This window comes from Zingiber officinale, chromosome 11A, assembly GCF_018446385.1.
Source record: "Zingiber officinale cultivar Zhangliang chromosome 11A, Zo_v1.1, whole genome shotgun sequence".
Taxonomy (NCBI): Eukaryota; Viridiplantae; Streptophyta; class Magnoliopsida; order Zingiberales; family Zingiberaceae; genus Zingiber; species Zingiber officinale.
Genome location: NC_056006.1, coordinates 93846476 through 93863987, shown reverse-complemented (window position 1 = coordinate 93863987; position 17512 = coordinate 93846476). Strand labels below are relative to the sequence as shown.

Below are 17512 nucleotides of genomic sequence, written 5' to 3'. Positions count from 1 at the left end.
AATAAATAAAAGGAATGAATGAAGGAAGACTATTGCTTTTGAGAAGAAGAAGAAAAGTAGACATTGTTGGAGAATAAGAAAAAAATAACTAAGCTATGATTCAAAATAAAAAGCAAACTCATTTTAATATAATTAAAATCAAATTAACTTTAAATCAACTCTAATTTAAATCAACATACTTTTTATCTCCATACCCATCTAATATATTTTATTCGACTTTAATCTAATTTTAATTCAATATTGTAACTTTGTGTCAAATTTATTTATTTAAAACTTTCTATTACTTGGAGCTCGGAATACATCCGTCTCTCAACGTTGGTTATCAACTCAGATTCCCGTCAAGAACAGCCATGGACAGAACTTACCTGGCCCAGTGTGGGCCCAAATAAAGAAAAATACAAATTATTACACTAACACTCCAAAAATAAATACAAATTATTACACGACTAGCACCTACCGTGTATTAAACTGAGAAAAAGGGAAACGATCTGCTAGGCGCGAAGGAAGATTAGCGCAATAATTGTGACAAATGATGAATATGTCTCAGTCAATTCGTTTCAGAATCAATACAGAAAAGATAAATCATGAACAATTACTAATTTTTAGAATAGTGACTAATACATAAGGAAAGTATTTATCTCGACTTTACCGAGATTCGAACCACAGATCTTATTATGATAACACCTCATGCGTTAGTCACTAGATCCATCCGAGGAGACAAGATCAGCGCAATAATGATCTCCTAACCTGTGTACCTAATCCAATTAAGGGTGTAATTTGAGTTTGACTCTTTTATAATTGAGTCAAATTCAAATTTTATCTAACGAATATATTTATGATTCACGAACTTATTTAAATTTTTATCGAACCTAAACAAATTTAATAAATATAAATTATAAATTTAAATAATTATTAAAAATTAAATTATATATTTAGAGAAAAGTATTATATTCCTATTTAAATTTTTAATTTTATTCTAATAAATATATTTAATATATTTATCTATATTTTTTATAAATAAAATATAAAATCTATAAATTTAATATAAAAAATTAGTATTATTTTTATTTAAAAATTAATTTATGAAATGAATATACAAATATTATGAATATTGAATCAAACTTTTAATAATTGATTAAGAACTTGATTCATCAGCTCGTATTTCCAATCTCACTTAAACCGGATTACCTGGAGCCGGTTCGGTCCGGGCCGGGAGGTTCTCGGGTTGGATTCTGTTCCAGTTTCCTACTGGTCATGAAACTGGAATATTTTGGAGTAGAACGAACGGGAGACCACTGGAGATCTCGATTTCTTATTCTTCCGCAAGCGAATTCCCAATTCCGATCGCCGAGAGGAAGAGAAGAGGTAATCTCCTCCCTCACCACGCCTCATTCCATCTCCTAACCCTCGGAGTTCTACCCGCTTTCTAGGGTTTGAAATGGGCTAACTCGGTGAGAATTCCCCATTCTCTGGATCTGACTTTTTTCCCCTCGTCTTCCTGCACAGGACGTTGTTTCTTTGACGCAATGTTGTAGATCTTGAAGATGATCGCGTAATTCTACGTCCGCACGTTAGGATTTACGCGCTGGCGCTAATTCTAGCGTTCTGATAATGAAATACTGATTGCGCATTGGCCTGCAGCCTTCCTCCTCTTTCCTGGCGGGTTTGGATTCAGATTCGTCTTTTTCGGCGATTGATTAAGGAGTTGAGAGGAGATGGACAAGTCCAGTGCTTTGGAGTACATCAACCAGATGTTTCCTAACGGTTCGCCGCATTTGTTATGTCTATTTAAAGCATAAGATTGTTTCCCCTTCTGATTGATAATGGTTTTTTTGTCTCTTAATATCCCTAAGTTTAGATTTGGTTCCTAGTTCAATCTTCATTCTGATGAGCAACTAAATCTTTGAGTTCATCAATCATAACCATGGGTTCGGGACAAACCAGATGCCTAAATATCACAAGTTAAATTAACGAATTGGATCTGATAGATGGTCAAGCTCACCACTACACTGTAGCCAGATGCATTTCCTTGCCCGATGCATATTCATGTTTTATTAGATATAGATATGTTTCACTGAATCAGAAGCTAAAGAGTGCTAAAATAAGTGCTATAAAGATAAAACTGATTTTGTGAACTATCTTGTAATATTCAGAAGCATCATTATCTGGGGTGGAGCCACTTATGCAGAAAATACAAAGTGAGATACGCCGTGTGGATGCAAGTATATTAGCTGCAGTTCGACAACAGGTGTTCCAGCTCTTTTAGTTCCCCTAGACTGTGTTTTCCTCTCTCTTTTATTTTTCTGTCTATTTCTCTAATTTTCTTCTTGAGTAATGAGCTTCTCTGATTCACACCTTTGCAAAGTGTGTTGTCTGGTATCTTCACAGATTGTCTCAGGGTTTTAATAATGATAATTATTGTTGTATTTTTGGATGCTAGAGTAACTCTGGCACAAAAGCAAAGGAAGATCTTGCTTCTGCAACACATGCTGTTCAGGTCCATTTCTTTTTCCCCTGTGTTTCTCCTTTGGGTTCCTAATATTCATAACTCAGAGAGAAATTGGCGAGGTATTTCTGTTAGATTATGCGTACTTGTATGAGATCCTCTACGAATGAAATGATCATTTGGGAATTGAATATAGTTCTTATGGTGAACATATTGTCTAGTTGTTAATTGTATATTTCATTTTATGTCCAGGAACTCATGCACAAAATACGTGAAATAAAAACAAAGGCTGAACAAAGTGAAACAATGGTTCAAGAAATTTGTCGCGATATTAAGAAATTGGACTGTGCAAAGAAACATATAACAACCACGATTACAGCTCTTCATCGTCTTACCATGCTAGGTTAGCTTTTTGATTCCTTCCTCTTTTGTGTTTATGTTCCTTGTCATTATTTTCCTAGATACTATTTGCTTGCTTCTGGAGTTTTGATTGCACATCTGCTAGTGTACATTTCATAGAGAAAGAGAGAACCATGCATAAGTTTCTATATGCTTTTTGACTTCTTTTTCTTCTATTGGTAACGACCTTTTGACTATCTAGTTGACCTTATACATGGTCTTTCAACGTCTATGACATACTCTCTTATTTATTCATTATTCCTAACAAATTTATCTAAACTAGGATTATATAGAAGAACTTGAAAAACTAAAGGTTCAGGTTAAGTAGAATTCAAATTGAATACATGGAACACAATTTTTTAGTATTAAGGAAAGATTTGAGGGTATAGTTAAGATAGATAACCATGAAATTCCATAAGAAGAGGTTTTGATATCTTGGTCCGTATTTAACAAGAAGATATTCGTGATGGCATCCTTAATACAATATTGAGTGGGTGGTTAAAATGGGACAGAGCTTTTAGAGAATAAAGATTTAATTGTAGAACAGTTATATTTTATGGATGAAAGTTATTGTAGCAAAAGATGAGTTATGAGAATGCAAAAAATTAAGTGTTAGGTTACTAGAAAAGATGAAATAAAAAATTATTATCCAATAGCAATTGGTTATACTTGTAGCTCCAATACATATATAAGTCAAAATGGCATGGAAATGTTTAAGGACGATTAGTAGATTCCAACTAGCAGAGAGAGAGCCTGAGACTAGACTTCTTGATGACGACGACGACGGCGACAACAAAGAGTAGAAAGGAAATAAGAAAAGTGAATAAAATAAAATTATCTAACATAGTGTTTGTCTTCCATATAGCAGATTTTCCTAAAGTTTTTACTGTAGTGTCTACCACTTGTGTTAATGAAGTATTATATATCTTTTCTCTAAACTAACTTAACTCCATTTTCTTGTTGTTTCTGCATCAGTTTTTTAATGTTCTCCTTTTGATTTTCTCAAAAATCATGGAATAAATTTTGGCCAAAAGTCTGTCATGATTCTAATCCAAGCTATCAGAATATTCCGAATGGTAGTCTTGGTTTCTAATTTTTCAAACTTACTTTGATACAGTTGATCAATACTAAGGATCTCAGTGTTGGCATAGATGCTTGCTATGTTGAGTGCTGAATTATACTCACATATTATCAGTATGATTGATATTTCTTCTGGTAGTTTATAAAATTTTCATGATTGGTTCCTCATATTATGCTGCATGAGGAAATATTTGTTGGGATGACTTAATGATGATGGGGAATTCATACTTATACATTTTTTAAATTGGAATCAATGTGCTTACAGTATCAGCTGTTGAACAACTTCAAATAATGGCTTCAAAACGCCAGTATAAGGAAGCTGCTGCACAGTTGGAGGTAACACTAATGTAATTTTGTGATTCTGTGTTAGGTATGTTCTGGGTACTGTAGGAATCATGTCTAAATGCATCTAATCTTTGTAATTTTAAAACAACGTGATCAACTATGCTATGGCAAGCCAATGTTATATGCACCCATTGAATCACTTTTCAGAATGCACTAACATTAAAAGTTGCACTTTTTTTCCAGGCAGTAAACCAGTTGTGCAATCACTTTGAAGCATACAGGGATGTACCAAAAATATCTGAGCTTAGAGAGAAATTCAAGAACATCAAGAAAATTCTTAAATCTCATGTATTTTCAGACTTCTCAAGGTAGTAGCTGTTGAATTTAATGAAAATGGACTTCAATCATGTGTACTGACTGATTCACAACTCTGGTACAATACTTGAAAGAAGAACCATAGACTTGAACTGATGTTGTTAATATGTAAAGATTTGGAATTCTTGATCCGAATAGTGCATTCCTCATAGTATTCGGTCTTGCAATTTAATTTATAGGGTCTTCCATATTTTTTTTAGAAAAGATGATAGTTGACGATGAATTGGCATACCCATGGCTAGAATGAGGATTCAAACCATGTTATTATGACCATAGAAACAACCCCTTCAACTATGCCAATAGTTGACTTCCCAGTACTCTACTATGTCAGAGAGTTGATTTGTGTACATTGTAATTCAACTTTACCAGTTCCACTTAACAAAATAATGGCAGGTAGTTGCAAACAATTATTTCTGCTCTATTTTGACGATACTATCTAAATGCGCTAATGGGGTCGGTGACCATATAGAATTAGTATTTACTCTTCACATAAGTTTTATCAAATGCTAAGAAACTGGAAATGATTGCTGTCAACTCAGTACATGCACAAGCTTCCAAAGGAAAACTTGGAAAAGGCTTTGTATAGGTTATTTTGTTAGATGTCTTTTGTTGAAGAATCATACAGAAGATTTGAGAACTGTGATGATGCTTATTCTATGTACGCTCATGAAAGCGCTATTGTCAAAATAAGTAGACCATATATATCAATATCAGTCCTGAGGACCTCTTAAAAGTGTTACAAAATAGCGATTCCTAGATTTTGCTTTGCTGTAGAATTGCCTTATTTTGCATTTGCTACCCTAGATATTGCAATTTCAATTGTTTAGAGGGGCAACCATTTAAATCAACTGATTGACAACTTGTAGCTTAGGTACTGGAAAAGAGACAGAAGAAACTAATTTGCTGCAGCAGTTGACAGATGCTTGCTTGGTCGTGGATGCACTAGAGCCATCTGTAAGGGAAGAACTAGTAAGAAATTTCTGCAGCAAGGAGCTTACTTCATATCGCCAGATATTTGAGGGAGCAGGTTGCTTTCCCTCAAGTCATTTCAAACTCCTTCAATTTCATTTCAGTGATCTGAGAAATTGTGTTACTCCCCATTTTTTAAACTAGAACTAGCAAAGCTGGATAAGACAGAGAGGAGATATGCATGGATTAAGCGTCGATTGCGAACTAATGAGGATGTTTGGAAAATTTTCCCTTCTGCATGGCATGTTGACTATCTCCTGTGCATCCAGTTCTGTAAGATGACCAGGTTTGTCAGAAAAACTAGATGTTACACTGCTTGGCTGAAAAACTCATGCTCTTTTGTGAAACATTTGGCCTTGCCTTGTGTTTGCAAGATATGAAAGTAAAGTTACTCTAGATCTGTTAATCATTTGATGCTTTCAAACTTTCCACTGCTTCTCCATGTTTTTGAAAATCTACTGCTTCTCAGTGACTTTACTTTGTTGAACAGTGTATATTTCTTATTAGTTTTCTTAAAGATAAAAGACACGTTCTAATCGAAATTAACCAATTCAGGGAATCAAAACATCATAAGGTAAAAGAGGGGCATTATATCTAAAAGATATATTTTGTTATGTTGATCAATTTCTACTGTATGCCAGTAACATGGAAATAGATGTGTTCTTTTTACCATGAAATCATGATCGATTATTGCCTGTCATTTGATTTTGAACAATCATTTCAGCAAAGTTGATTTTAACATCTGCAAATGGAGCTGATAATGTTTTCTTGTTTCCCTGATCCTGTATCTTGTCATTCAAACTTAGTAAGCAATTCGAGCCTTTGACATTATTGATATGCCCTGTATGGAAACAATATATGCATTTATTTTGATTTATGTGTTTTAAAATTTTTGCATGATGTCTGTGTTCAATTGGATGCACCTATGATCTTCAGCAGCTGATTCATTATGTATAAGTTTGCAGGTCACAGCTTGTGGATATTCTCAATAATCTGAAAGAGAAACCAGATGTTGCAACACTACTAATGGTAGTTCCATATTTCATATTTCAGAGTTTATGATGCCTTGTCAGTTGTCTTTAATTATACCTTAGTTATTCATATCTTTCAGGGGTTATAAATTAGTTCACGATGGATTCAGGGAAATGATAAAAAAAATTAAGTCTTAGATAACTAACTAGTGTTGTGAACCAAAGCAGTTTAAGCTGATAGTTTTCACTTTTAAATTGTCCATGCTTATTGAACCAGTTGAAAAAGGATACTTACCTTCATTTACTTATAAATCCTATATTAAACATTTGTGTTATGTTTAGTAGCTGAGTCCATATACCTTTACTAATTCTTTCCTACTGTTGAAAGTATATTTCATATTTGCATTTCAAATTATTTAGCTTAAAACTTGATGTCTAGACTCTGTATTTACACATCATTTTGTGTACTATCATATGCCAATATCACACCAAAATCCAATATTGTATTGCTCTCTTTGTTTCTCTCCTTGAATCTAAATCCTCCAAATTCACCTTTCTATTCCCTCTATATGCTATAATAATACCCTTTTTCTGATAATTTTCTAATATATCAAATTACTTATTTCTCGGCTTGTCTTCCAACACATTTTGTTTAAATGTGCTATATCACATCCATCAAAAATGTTTGTCAATTCACCAGCGGTTGCTTGCTTTCTCTATGTATAGAGCAACAATTCAACCTATTGCGATAGGGATTAGCTCTGATGAATAGCACCACTCAGATTTAATGAGCAATATTGTAGCAAAAGGTGATTACGCTCACTCCAGGTGTCCCTCATAATCCGTCCCTAGGTTATATGAAAAGAGGTAAATCACGGAGTTTATAGTTGACTGCCAAGTTGACAAGGGGGTTGGAGGGGTTTGCACCTGTCAGAAATTGATCCCTTGCCCTATTGTAGCAAGAATGAGCAACAGTTAGTATAAAAGACTGAACTGATGATCCCAACTCATTTGAATGAATTTTACCTAGAAAGACTGAATCGAGAACAATTAAATTGCTTTTCAGGTGGTAATGACTAGCTTGTACATAAAAGTTCACCCCAAGCTGCATTCTTAGCAAATTGATGTATTGCCATGTCAATTTTTATATTGAAAAAATAAATAAACATGTATGTGTTTTCTGCTAACCAAACATCAAAAGGCAATTTTCTTTTGTCAGTTCTAAGTAGTAATATTCTAATAGTTTTAGATAAAAGCTAATCAGTTTAAATAGAAGAGGATTTATGTTGCTTTTTTTTACTTTATGAGCAATTTTATTATTTTCCTCGAAGCACAGTAATTTGTTGTCTGAAAATAGTATTACATAATCACACTCTGTATTTCAGGCACTTCAGCGAACTCTTGAATTTGAGGAAGAGTTGGCAGAAAAATTTAGTGGAGGAACTGCAAGCACTCGGAATACAGAATTTGGTAGTGATGAAGAACCTGGTGAGGGAGAAAGCAACAAGAAAATTGTCTCAGACATTCGCAAGAAATATGAGAAAAAGCTTGCTTTGCAACATGGTGGAGATGAATTAGTATGCACCAAATTCTCTCTAGTTATTTTAGTTGCTAAAATGATTAATTACCGCCCTAAACATTCACTTTTTTTTCTAGGACAAGGACAAGCAAAAAGATTTGACAGTGCCTGGGGCTGGGGTAAGTATCTTGGTTTTCTTTGTGATACTTGGGCCCATCCTGCATTATATGTACCTCAGGTCCAATGCTAATATTAATTCTCGTTTGCAGTTTAACTTCCGTGGAATTATTTCATCTTGCTTTGAAACACATTTGGCAGTGTATGTAGAGCTAGAGGAGAAGACTCTAATGGAACACTTGGAAAAACTTGTTCAGGTTGTTAAACATTTTTTACTTCAATAAATGTTCTCCTTTGGGCATGATGTCTAACTTCTGGAAATGTTCTTCTATAGGAAGAAACTTGGGAAACTGAAGAGGGGAGCCAAACTAATATTTTGTCAAGTAGCATGCAGGTATTGTATAGTTGAACTTGGAACTTTTATGTTAGAATTTCTTTATATTGAAACAATTAAGAAACACTTCCAGTGGTGTATATATTGAGACACCAGGCTTATATTGAGACAAGATACTAAATCATTCTTTCTGCTAAAAAATTTCAACATTTATTAGTTAATGTTGTAATATCTTATTTCAGCAGATAAAATTTCTTAGGCTCAGGTGGAATTAGAAACTTGCTCCTGTCTATTCTCAACGCATAAATAAGTCATAATTTGATCTAACAGGAAGATTGGAGAAATAAAAATAAATTCTCTTCCAGTTGATAAACTGGTGCTAACATTAAGAACTTGAATCTTAGTCTTTCATAGTGGAGCCATATCTTTTGATTGACAATGCATGTTGATCAATTAATTTGAACATTGTGAGAAAGACAATGTAAAAGAAGCACTTGGGATGGGAAAAACGAAACAACACATTCAACAACAATAACAACAACAACCACGAAGCCTTTTTAGGTGGGATTAGTTATATAGATCCTTATGTCATTGGACTCTATCTCCTACTATATAGTGATTTCTGGTCGTCTAAATACATATTCGTACTATCTTAAACATGTCTCTTAGAGTTTTTTCTCAATAAATGCAATCCGATTTTTGCTCATTTCTTATCCTGTTGTTTATACATCCACCTTAACATCTTTACCTTTGCAATTCTCATCTTGTGCTTGTGTGCTCGAGTCATAGCCTAACATTGAACTCAATATAACATAACTAGTCCAACCGTTGTTTTGTAGAATTGAAAAAGGAAACAACGCATAACGAGCAGCCCAGTGCACGAAGCACGAGTCCTGGGGTCTATTGTATGTAGCCTTATCCTGCATATCAAGAGACTATTTCTGCGACTTGAACTCGTGACCACCATATGACACACCTTGCATCTCAAGAGACTATTTCCACGACTTGAACTCATGACCATCATTTCACACGGCAACAACTTTATCTTTGCACCAAGGCTCCCCTTCAAAAAGGAAACAACACATCTATATGGGAATCAAGGAACAATGGAAAATGACAACTATAACAATTCTTCCCATTCCTAATCAATTTCTATTAATCTTCCGGCTCCATAAAGATCCAGCAATCTATATCTGTTAATGGGAGGCATCATACAGATAGACAAGCATCTACACGTCATTAAATCCTATCTTGAATTCACTGATGATGCAGACCTCTAAGTGACATTAAAAGAGCTGGGTAGTTATTAATCAGAAATTTGGTTTAATCTGATTGTTAGAGGAGGGGATTACTTTGTGTTACTAAGTTGCTTGGAAGGAGGAAAGCCAGTTTTTTGTCAAGGGGAGCAGTTTGCTAATAAGTTTTACATAGAGATTCACAATGACTTGGTTCATGTGAAATGAGGAGAAATGCTGCATTTTCTCATGAATTATATTACTGAACCATTCTTTCTCCCTGAGAAAGTTTGTGCCACTTAAGCTCAGCATAAGATATTATTTGGTTAGTCTTTGCTTTCCAATATAGTTGTCAGTCTTTTTAATTAGTATTCTATGTTCACTTTATTTAGTTCATATTTCTTTTGAAAAGCAAATGGTTGAAGGGTGTTAAAGAAAACAACAGCAACTACAAAACAACAGAAACTACATGCTGGGTTTAGAATAATCAAGCATGTAGTGGTGTTTATGAAGAACATAAAATTGTGATGTTTTCTTGCTTATGAAGATGCATTTTATTTGATGAGCAACAATTTCTCACTTATTCTCAAAGAAATTAGGTGTACCTTTAATTGATAATAAAATGAGATAGTAAATTAAGATGGTATAGATGTGTTCATGTTCTCCAGTTGACACTTTGAATCCATTAAAGATGAAGATGCGTACGATAAAAGGTGACCAATCAAAATTTTTGATAGCAAAATGTCTGCAGTATGGATATCATTAACAGACTGAGTTTTACTAGTAATATAACTTTGCATAGAGTTGAATGATGGGATAAACGTCATTATCATATATCTGACTCCAAATAGTTGAAATTCAATGAGTTGTTTTGAAATGCTCTGAAAATTAGGAGATATTATTCTCTTTTGTTATTCCCCATGTATATGAAAAGGTGAAAGGGAAAGTAATGGTGACATCTATTGGTAATGTGTGCCAGTGACGGGCTTGTAAATTATCCATTTTCTTGATTTATTTTTGTTGAACATAGACTAAGAAGTAGCAATAGTTAATATGGAAATAATTCATATTTGCCCCAAAATTCTGAATTTATTTGGTTTTTAAAATATTTTTTTTTCTATTAGTTATTTTATTTTGTACTTTTAATGCTTCAGGTATTCCTAATAATAAGGAGAAGCTTAAAAAGATGCAGTGCTTTAACAAAGAATCAGACATTGTTTAATTTGTTTGGGGTATGTATATTCATGTCTGATCCATTATTCTGTTGCATTTCTTGTGTATTTTCTAATAAATAAGCAGGTAAAACTGTTAAAAGAAAAATTGTGTTTTCATCTTGCTAAATCTCAAAAAAATTGAATACATTTCATATTATAAAATGATTATACTGAACCAATTGCTAAAATATATTTTGCATGGTAAAGAAACTAGGCATGGTGATTAATTTTGCATTACCCTGACTTCAAACTTTTTCTTAATAGGTGTTCCAAAGAATTTTGAAAGCATATGCAACAAAGCTGTATGCTAGATTGCCCAAAGGTGGCGCTGGGATTGTTGCAACTGCTACTGGGACAGATGGGCAGATTAAGGTCATTACCATGATTTTCCCCTTATTTATGAGATAGGTACCCAACCTCTCAATTTGCACTTTTCTTGTTATACTTATTCATTGACAACCACTGCAGACTTCTGACAGAGATGAGAGAATGATATGCTATATCATCAACACTGCAGAGTATTGCCATAAAACTGTAAGTTGGAATTGTTTCCTCCTAACCACCTATTTGAACAGCTAAATATATAGTATAGTTGATATAATTGAAGTCAAACTACAAATTCTTGATACAGGAAGATTTTGTTGCAACCTTGAAAAGCAGATAACAATGGTTTTTCTTGTCATTTACATTGAAAATTGTTCTTCTACGGTTCTGCCATTCCTTAAAATTTTCATCTCTATGTGTGATAACATGTAGGATATCCAATCATTTTAACAATACATTCTGTGGATAATGAACTATAATTTTCTGAATTATAATGCTAAATGATGTGGATTTGTCTGTATCCAAGTTAACTTGCGCTACTTTGTTGTAAGTCTGGTGAGCTAGCTGAAAATGTTTCAAAGATTATTGATCCTTCATTTGTAGATAAGGTGGACGTGTCAGAAGTTCAGGTAATAAGTTTTAAGTTTATTGTGTTGCGCACAGGCTTTTTAAGCGTCAAGGCTTTTATGAATGTATGTGCATTTGCATTGTGCAGGATGAGTTCTTCCAGGTGATTACGAAAGCATTAGTGACACTAGTCCATGGTCTAGAGACAAAGTTTGATGCTGAAATGATAGCCATGACACGAGTACCTTGGGCAACTATTGAAAGTGTCGGTGACCAATCAGAGTAAGTATATTTTATCTAATTCCTAAATTTTGAGGAAACTTGATCAACAAGTAAATAGTTGTCAATGTGATTTTCTAAATAAATAATTCAAATATGACGATCTTGTCCTTCCATTCATTTAGATTGTATGTGTGCACAGTAAACAGTGTTTTTGTCCAGCAGAAAGCATCACTGCTCCTTATGTGCTGATTTAATTGTTCAAAGACTTCTGAAGTTGGATGTGAAATTTGATTGATGTCTCCTGGTCTTGATTTGCAGGTATGTCAATGGTATCAGCTCTATTCTTGGAAGTAGTATTCCTGTGCTTGGAAGCCTACTCTCCCCTACTTACTACCAGTTCTTCTTGGACAAGGTGGGTCTATAGATCACATTGGTCAAGCCATCAAATGCAACTTCATAATATTCAAGTATCTGCTATATAAGTTCCAAGCATGTGGACAGAAGTTTCTTTTCTAAAAGCTACTGTTTAACTTTTTTAAGTAACTTGAAGATAGGCCTTTAATGACTTAACATATCTGTTTACAAAACATTTGGGCTGCGTTTGGTAGCTTGTAATCTACCTTGTAATGTAATCCAGATTACATTACAAAGTCGATTATTTTGTTTGGTTTGATTTAAAAGTTGTAATGTAATGTAATCTGGATTACAAAAGGTAGTGAAGATTTGTAATCTGGATTACAAAGCAAATGCTATGTAATCCGATTACATTACGAGGTCATTGTTTCACCAAAGTTTAAATGCCGAATATACCCCTAGTCTGTTGTCGACCACCGCCCGCCACCGGTAGCCGACCTTCGTCGTCGGCCGCCGCCGGTCGCCGCCGGTCGCCAGCCGGTCGCCGGCCGCCGCCGGCCGCCGGTCGCCGGCCGGGCAAACTCTGGCAGAGGTGTGGCGACCGCCGATAGAGATCACAGGATATTTTTGTCATTTTATAATAATATGAATTACATTCCTTATAAAAAATAATGGACACCAAACAAAAGAATGTAATCACCTTTGTAATCAAAGATCACATACATTACATTACCAAACGTAGTAATGTAATCAAGATTACATTACATTACATTACAAATTTGATTACATTACAAGCTAGATTACATTACACCCAACCAAACGTAGCCTTGATGTCTATATTTTCAATTTAACCATCTTGTATATGTAATTGTCTGGTCATTAGAAAATAATGCATTAAACTAAATATTTAATTAAAATCTACAATTACTACACCATTGACCATTTAGTGTTTTTTTTTTTGAAATTATAGCACAATTTTGAGTTCCAGCATTGAGCAGTTTTTTGGTGATCACAATTTCTCAAACATTTGAAATTTCTGCAATGTCCATTGAAAGTTCTGGTGAAAATTGCAGAACAAATTAATAATGTATTAAATAGTTTGCATCTTTGTACTTTTATGTGATTTGTTGGTAAAGCCCCTAAGATGTTTGAGGAGACTGTTTATATCAGAATAATTTCGTTCTCTTGTTTTCTATTAATATGCAAACTGGATCAGCCAATGGAAATAGTTCCTCTAAAATTTGGCTATGGATTTAGAATGTCCACTCCCAATCTTATCTGAATATTTATGCTAACTAGACTATGTGTGGGCTCGGACTTAATATTCTTCTTCATGACTTACAATTTTGGTTTCTTTTTTCATTTTTTTTTGTCCATTTTGTATCTTTGTTAGACTATGGTATATCCGTATATGGGCTTAATTATCATTTACATTTTTGGGTTTCTTCTGTTGCCCATTTTGTGCCTTTGTTAGACTTTAATAGCTTGAGAAAAACTTGGTTTCTGCAGTTAGCAGCGTCTCTTGGTCCACGTTTATACCATAACATTTTCAAATGCAAACAAATATCAGAAACTGGTGCTCAACAGGTAATTCAAATTCCTTGCTGATTCCTTTATACTGACAACTGGAGGATTTTGTGAAGCACGACCTATATTCTATTTTCTGTAGATGTTATTGGATACTCAAGCAGTAAAGACAATCCTTATGGAGATTCCTGCATTGGGAAAGCAGGTACATAGTTTTTCTTCTCATTATATTCCTTGCTATTCCTTGAATTAAGCAGTTTGTAGCTGAAGTCACATTGGTACTTGTTAAGGGGACTGCACATTTAGTTCATTTTAGAACCTGTTATGTTGAATATCAAGATGTTTAAATTAAAAGTCATATTCCCAAAGAACAAAACTTGATTGAGAATTTTATTGAACACTAGGATTCCTGTCATCTATTCTGATAGTACCACGGGAGTGTTTGGGAGGGCTTTTGCTTATTTAAAAATGATTCTTATAGAAATTATTTTGAAGTGACAAGCTAAAGTCTGGAGTATTTGGAAATAGAAGCGAAAGCTAATACAAGGTAAAGTTTGAGTGTTTGATGAATAATTATTAAATGACAACAATATTCTTAAACTATATAAATTAATCTTTTTTAATTATCTAAATATAATTTTGATACACCATCAATAATGTGTTTATATAATTATTATTATATTTTGAATATTGTATGAAAATTATTTTTTTATAACATGAATGTTTGAGAAAATATATAAAATTAATAAAATTAAAAATATAAAAAATAACAAAACTTATATAAATACACAAAAAATATATGTATAAAAAATTCTAGAAATGTAAATTATATAAAAATATAGAATATTACTTAAAAAATAAATACTAATAATAAAATATGATTGTTGAAGCAAGAACAAAAAAGCAGCTTCATTTATTAAGGACATAAATGTCAAATTTTAATTTTAGACCATAAACAAAAAAGCAGAAGCAAGAAAAAGCATCAAATTCTTGCTTCTAGCTTTTGAGTAAAAGTTATAGAAGCTGAAGCAGAATTTGACATTCATAAACATTCAAAAGTGCTTCGTGTAACTAGAATCTAAAAAGCGCTTAGTAGAAGCTCACCCAAACACTCCATAAAACCATTAACTCTAATTCATATTCCCACATGACTCTTATTAAATAGTTACTGAACTTTTTTTTCATATTCTTGTGTTATTGTGGATTCTAGTAGGGAAACATTATTATTTCTATTCAACAGACAGCAGTTGCTGCTAGCTATTCAAAATTTGTTGGTCGTGAGATGAGTAAAGCTGAAGCCCTGTTGAAGGTATGACATTGATTCTGCCATTACCTTTCTCACCTGAGGGTAAACTCCGAAGTCTATGGGCTAATTTATTATGCAGGTTATATTATCTCCGATAGATTCTGTTGGAAATACTTATAGAGCACTACTTCCCGAGGGAACACCTGCTGAGTTCCAGAGGATTCTTGACCTGAAGGTTCTATACTCAAATTTTATTTTTCTCCTTTTGTGTCTTCTAACACATTTTAAAATTGTCCTTGCTTGCTCCCGGGGGTCCCCTTTTCTAGTATCATTTTATGTTAGTAAGGTTTGTCGAGAATTTAAACAGAATGTTTTGATTGTGAACAAGCTCCTTAATTGTTACTTCTGTGACAGTTATTTTGAACTGTAGGAGCGACTTTTTTTGGTGACTAAATTCTAGGTCAGGAAAATGACTACATAGTTCAATGAACATCTGTTTCGGTGTCATTATTTTTCTTTGTATTTGAATCAAATTCAATTCCTTGGCTTAAAACTTCATAGAGTTCCACTGAAGTTGTTCTTTTCATATGTTTGATCAGATTTTATACCAAAATTGATTCCTCTAGTTTCTTTATTTCCCTGATGTAAGAGGTTATAGCTTTGTCATTTCAAACTGAAGGTCAATCTTATTGATGATGGCTGACACAGCTTTTGCTTGTAGTCTTCTTATAACAACGATTTGATCATGAAAGGTAAATCCATGCTCTTTTTTGATAATCTTCCTGGCTCCAAAAGCAAATCTAAGAATAATGTATTATATGTTGTGGGGTATCTGATTGATTTGTGTTACCCAACCCCAAATAGTTAGGTCTACACGGCTTGATGATAATCTGATTGTTTTATATTGTAGGGCTTAAAGAAAGCAGATCAACAAGGTATTCTTGATGATTTTAACAAGCACAACTCTGCAATCAGGCATCCATCTGTGGCACCATCAGTAGTAATCCCCTCGGCACCAATCTCTGCCCCTGCTGCACCATCAACATCTACTACTGCTACATCTTCAGTCATAGCTGCTCCAGCAAGTAATAATACATCTACTTCCGTAGTTATGACCTCCCGGGAAGATGTCCTAGCTCGGGCTGCAGCTCTTGGTAGGGGAGCAGCGACAACAGGATTTAAGCGGTTCCTTGCATTAACAGAAGCTGCCAAGGATAGGAAAGACGGGCCCTTCCGTAAACTCTTCAGCCCTTAGACTTCCTTTGCTTGCTTTGTCATTCTTTCTTTTCCTTTCATTATGATGTATTTAATCTTTGAGACGGACCTAAGGCCTAACCATATTTTGCTTTGTATACTGTATGTTAATCATGTGTAGTCAAGTTAGGGTTTTCTTTCACCATGCATTTGTAGCTGACAGATACATATAACTTTTTGACCCGACTAGGTCTTGGAGGTGACCGATTCGATTTCATGTAAATTTTCGACCGATCACAAAGTAAATTAGGAAGTGCGCATGATTATCTGTCCGTAGTGGTCAGTGTTATTAGATTTGTCATTTTTCAAAAAAAATATTTTGCATGTATTGTAGTTGAGATTTGAAATGAAATTGTTTAATTAACTGCTAGAGTGTCTGACCATGGTACCATTATCTAGGGTTTGATTTGCTAGATTTTCGAACTGCAATAAGGAGGTAAATTATGAATTCATACAAAAATCCTATGCGCGTGTTGGACATCAGCAAGACATACAGCTTTTATTAATTCGAATTTGGTAGTTAATAATTTGTTGCCATATAATTTTGGGTGATCCTCAAAATTTCTTTAGGACTCTCTTTCAGTCATTAAATCCATTTACAGTTGTTCAATAGTTTGGATAGTGTTGGATTTTAACTCTCCTTAAAAAATTAGAAAGATAAAAAAATTATAAATAAGATAATATTAAATTTAGGGTGACCGGTCCGATTTTATGAAAACTTTTCATAGGCTATTATAATAAATCAGAAAGTACTCAAGTCCAGATTTTAACTCCTTATTCTATAAAAGATGAGTAGGGCAAATCATAAGAATAATCCACTCTTTTCAAATCCCTATTCCACGCCACTTCGAATTACTCGAACTGGCCATGGTCAGAGTAGGATTGTAATTTATATAACTTCATACATTAGCTTCATCTTAGATTTCATTTAATAGGCAACTCATCTCGTGAAAAAGGTGTTCTCATGGAAAAGGTGTTATAACAAATAATTCCACCGAGCATTTTACCATCCATCCCTATCAAATAATTAGGTGAAAGAAATATTTCCCTGGAACCATCCACCCATTCGGAATT

The 17512-nt window shown here is 33.8% G+C and overlaps 1 protein-coding gene across 2 annotated transcripts; it reads left to right on the top strand.

Moving 5' to 3' along the window:
- Positions 1-1206: 1206 nt before the first annotated feature.
- On the top strand, positions 1207-16802 carry LOC122031139 (vacuolar protein sorting-associated protein 53 A-like). 2 transcript variants are annotated; one of them, XM_042590232.1, is made up of 26 exons: positions 1207-1365; positions 1507-1764; positions 2154-2248; positions 2441-2497; positions 2699-2849; positions 4191-4261; positions 4454-4578; positions 5452-5612; positions 5699-5840; positions 6520-6583; positions 7911-8102; positions 8182-8223; positions 8314-8418; positions 8496-8555; positions 10885-10962; positions 11209-11316; positions 11413-11478; positions 11820-11897; positions 11984-12117; positions 12376-12469; positions 13921-13998; positions 14081-14143; positions 15179-15247; positions 15324-15419; positions 15864-15936; positions 16095-16237. In XM_042590232.1, exons 2-25 carry the CDS (start codon positions 1716-1718, stop codon positions 15885-15887), a joined length of 2202 nt encoding a protein of 733 aa, XP_042446166.1. In that variant the 5' UTR covers positions 1207-1365; positions 1507-1715; the 3' UTR covers positions 15888-15936; positions 16095-16237. The 2 variants fall into 2 exon arrangements, with proteins under 2 accessions (XP_042446166.1, XP_042446165.1); XM_042590231.1 differs by lacking the exon at positions 15864-15936 and having other exon boundaries at positions 16095-16802.
- The last annotated feature ends 710 nt before the right edge of the window (positions 16803-17512 follow it).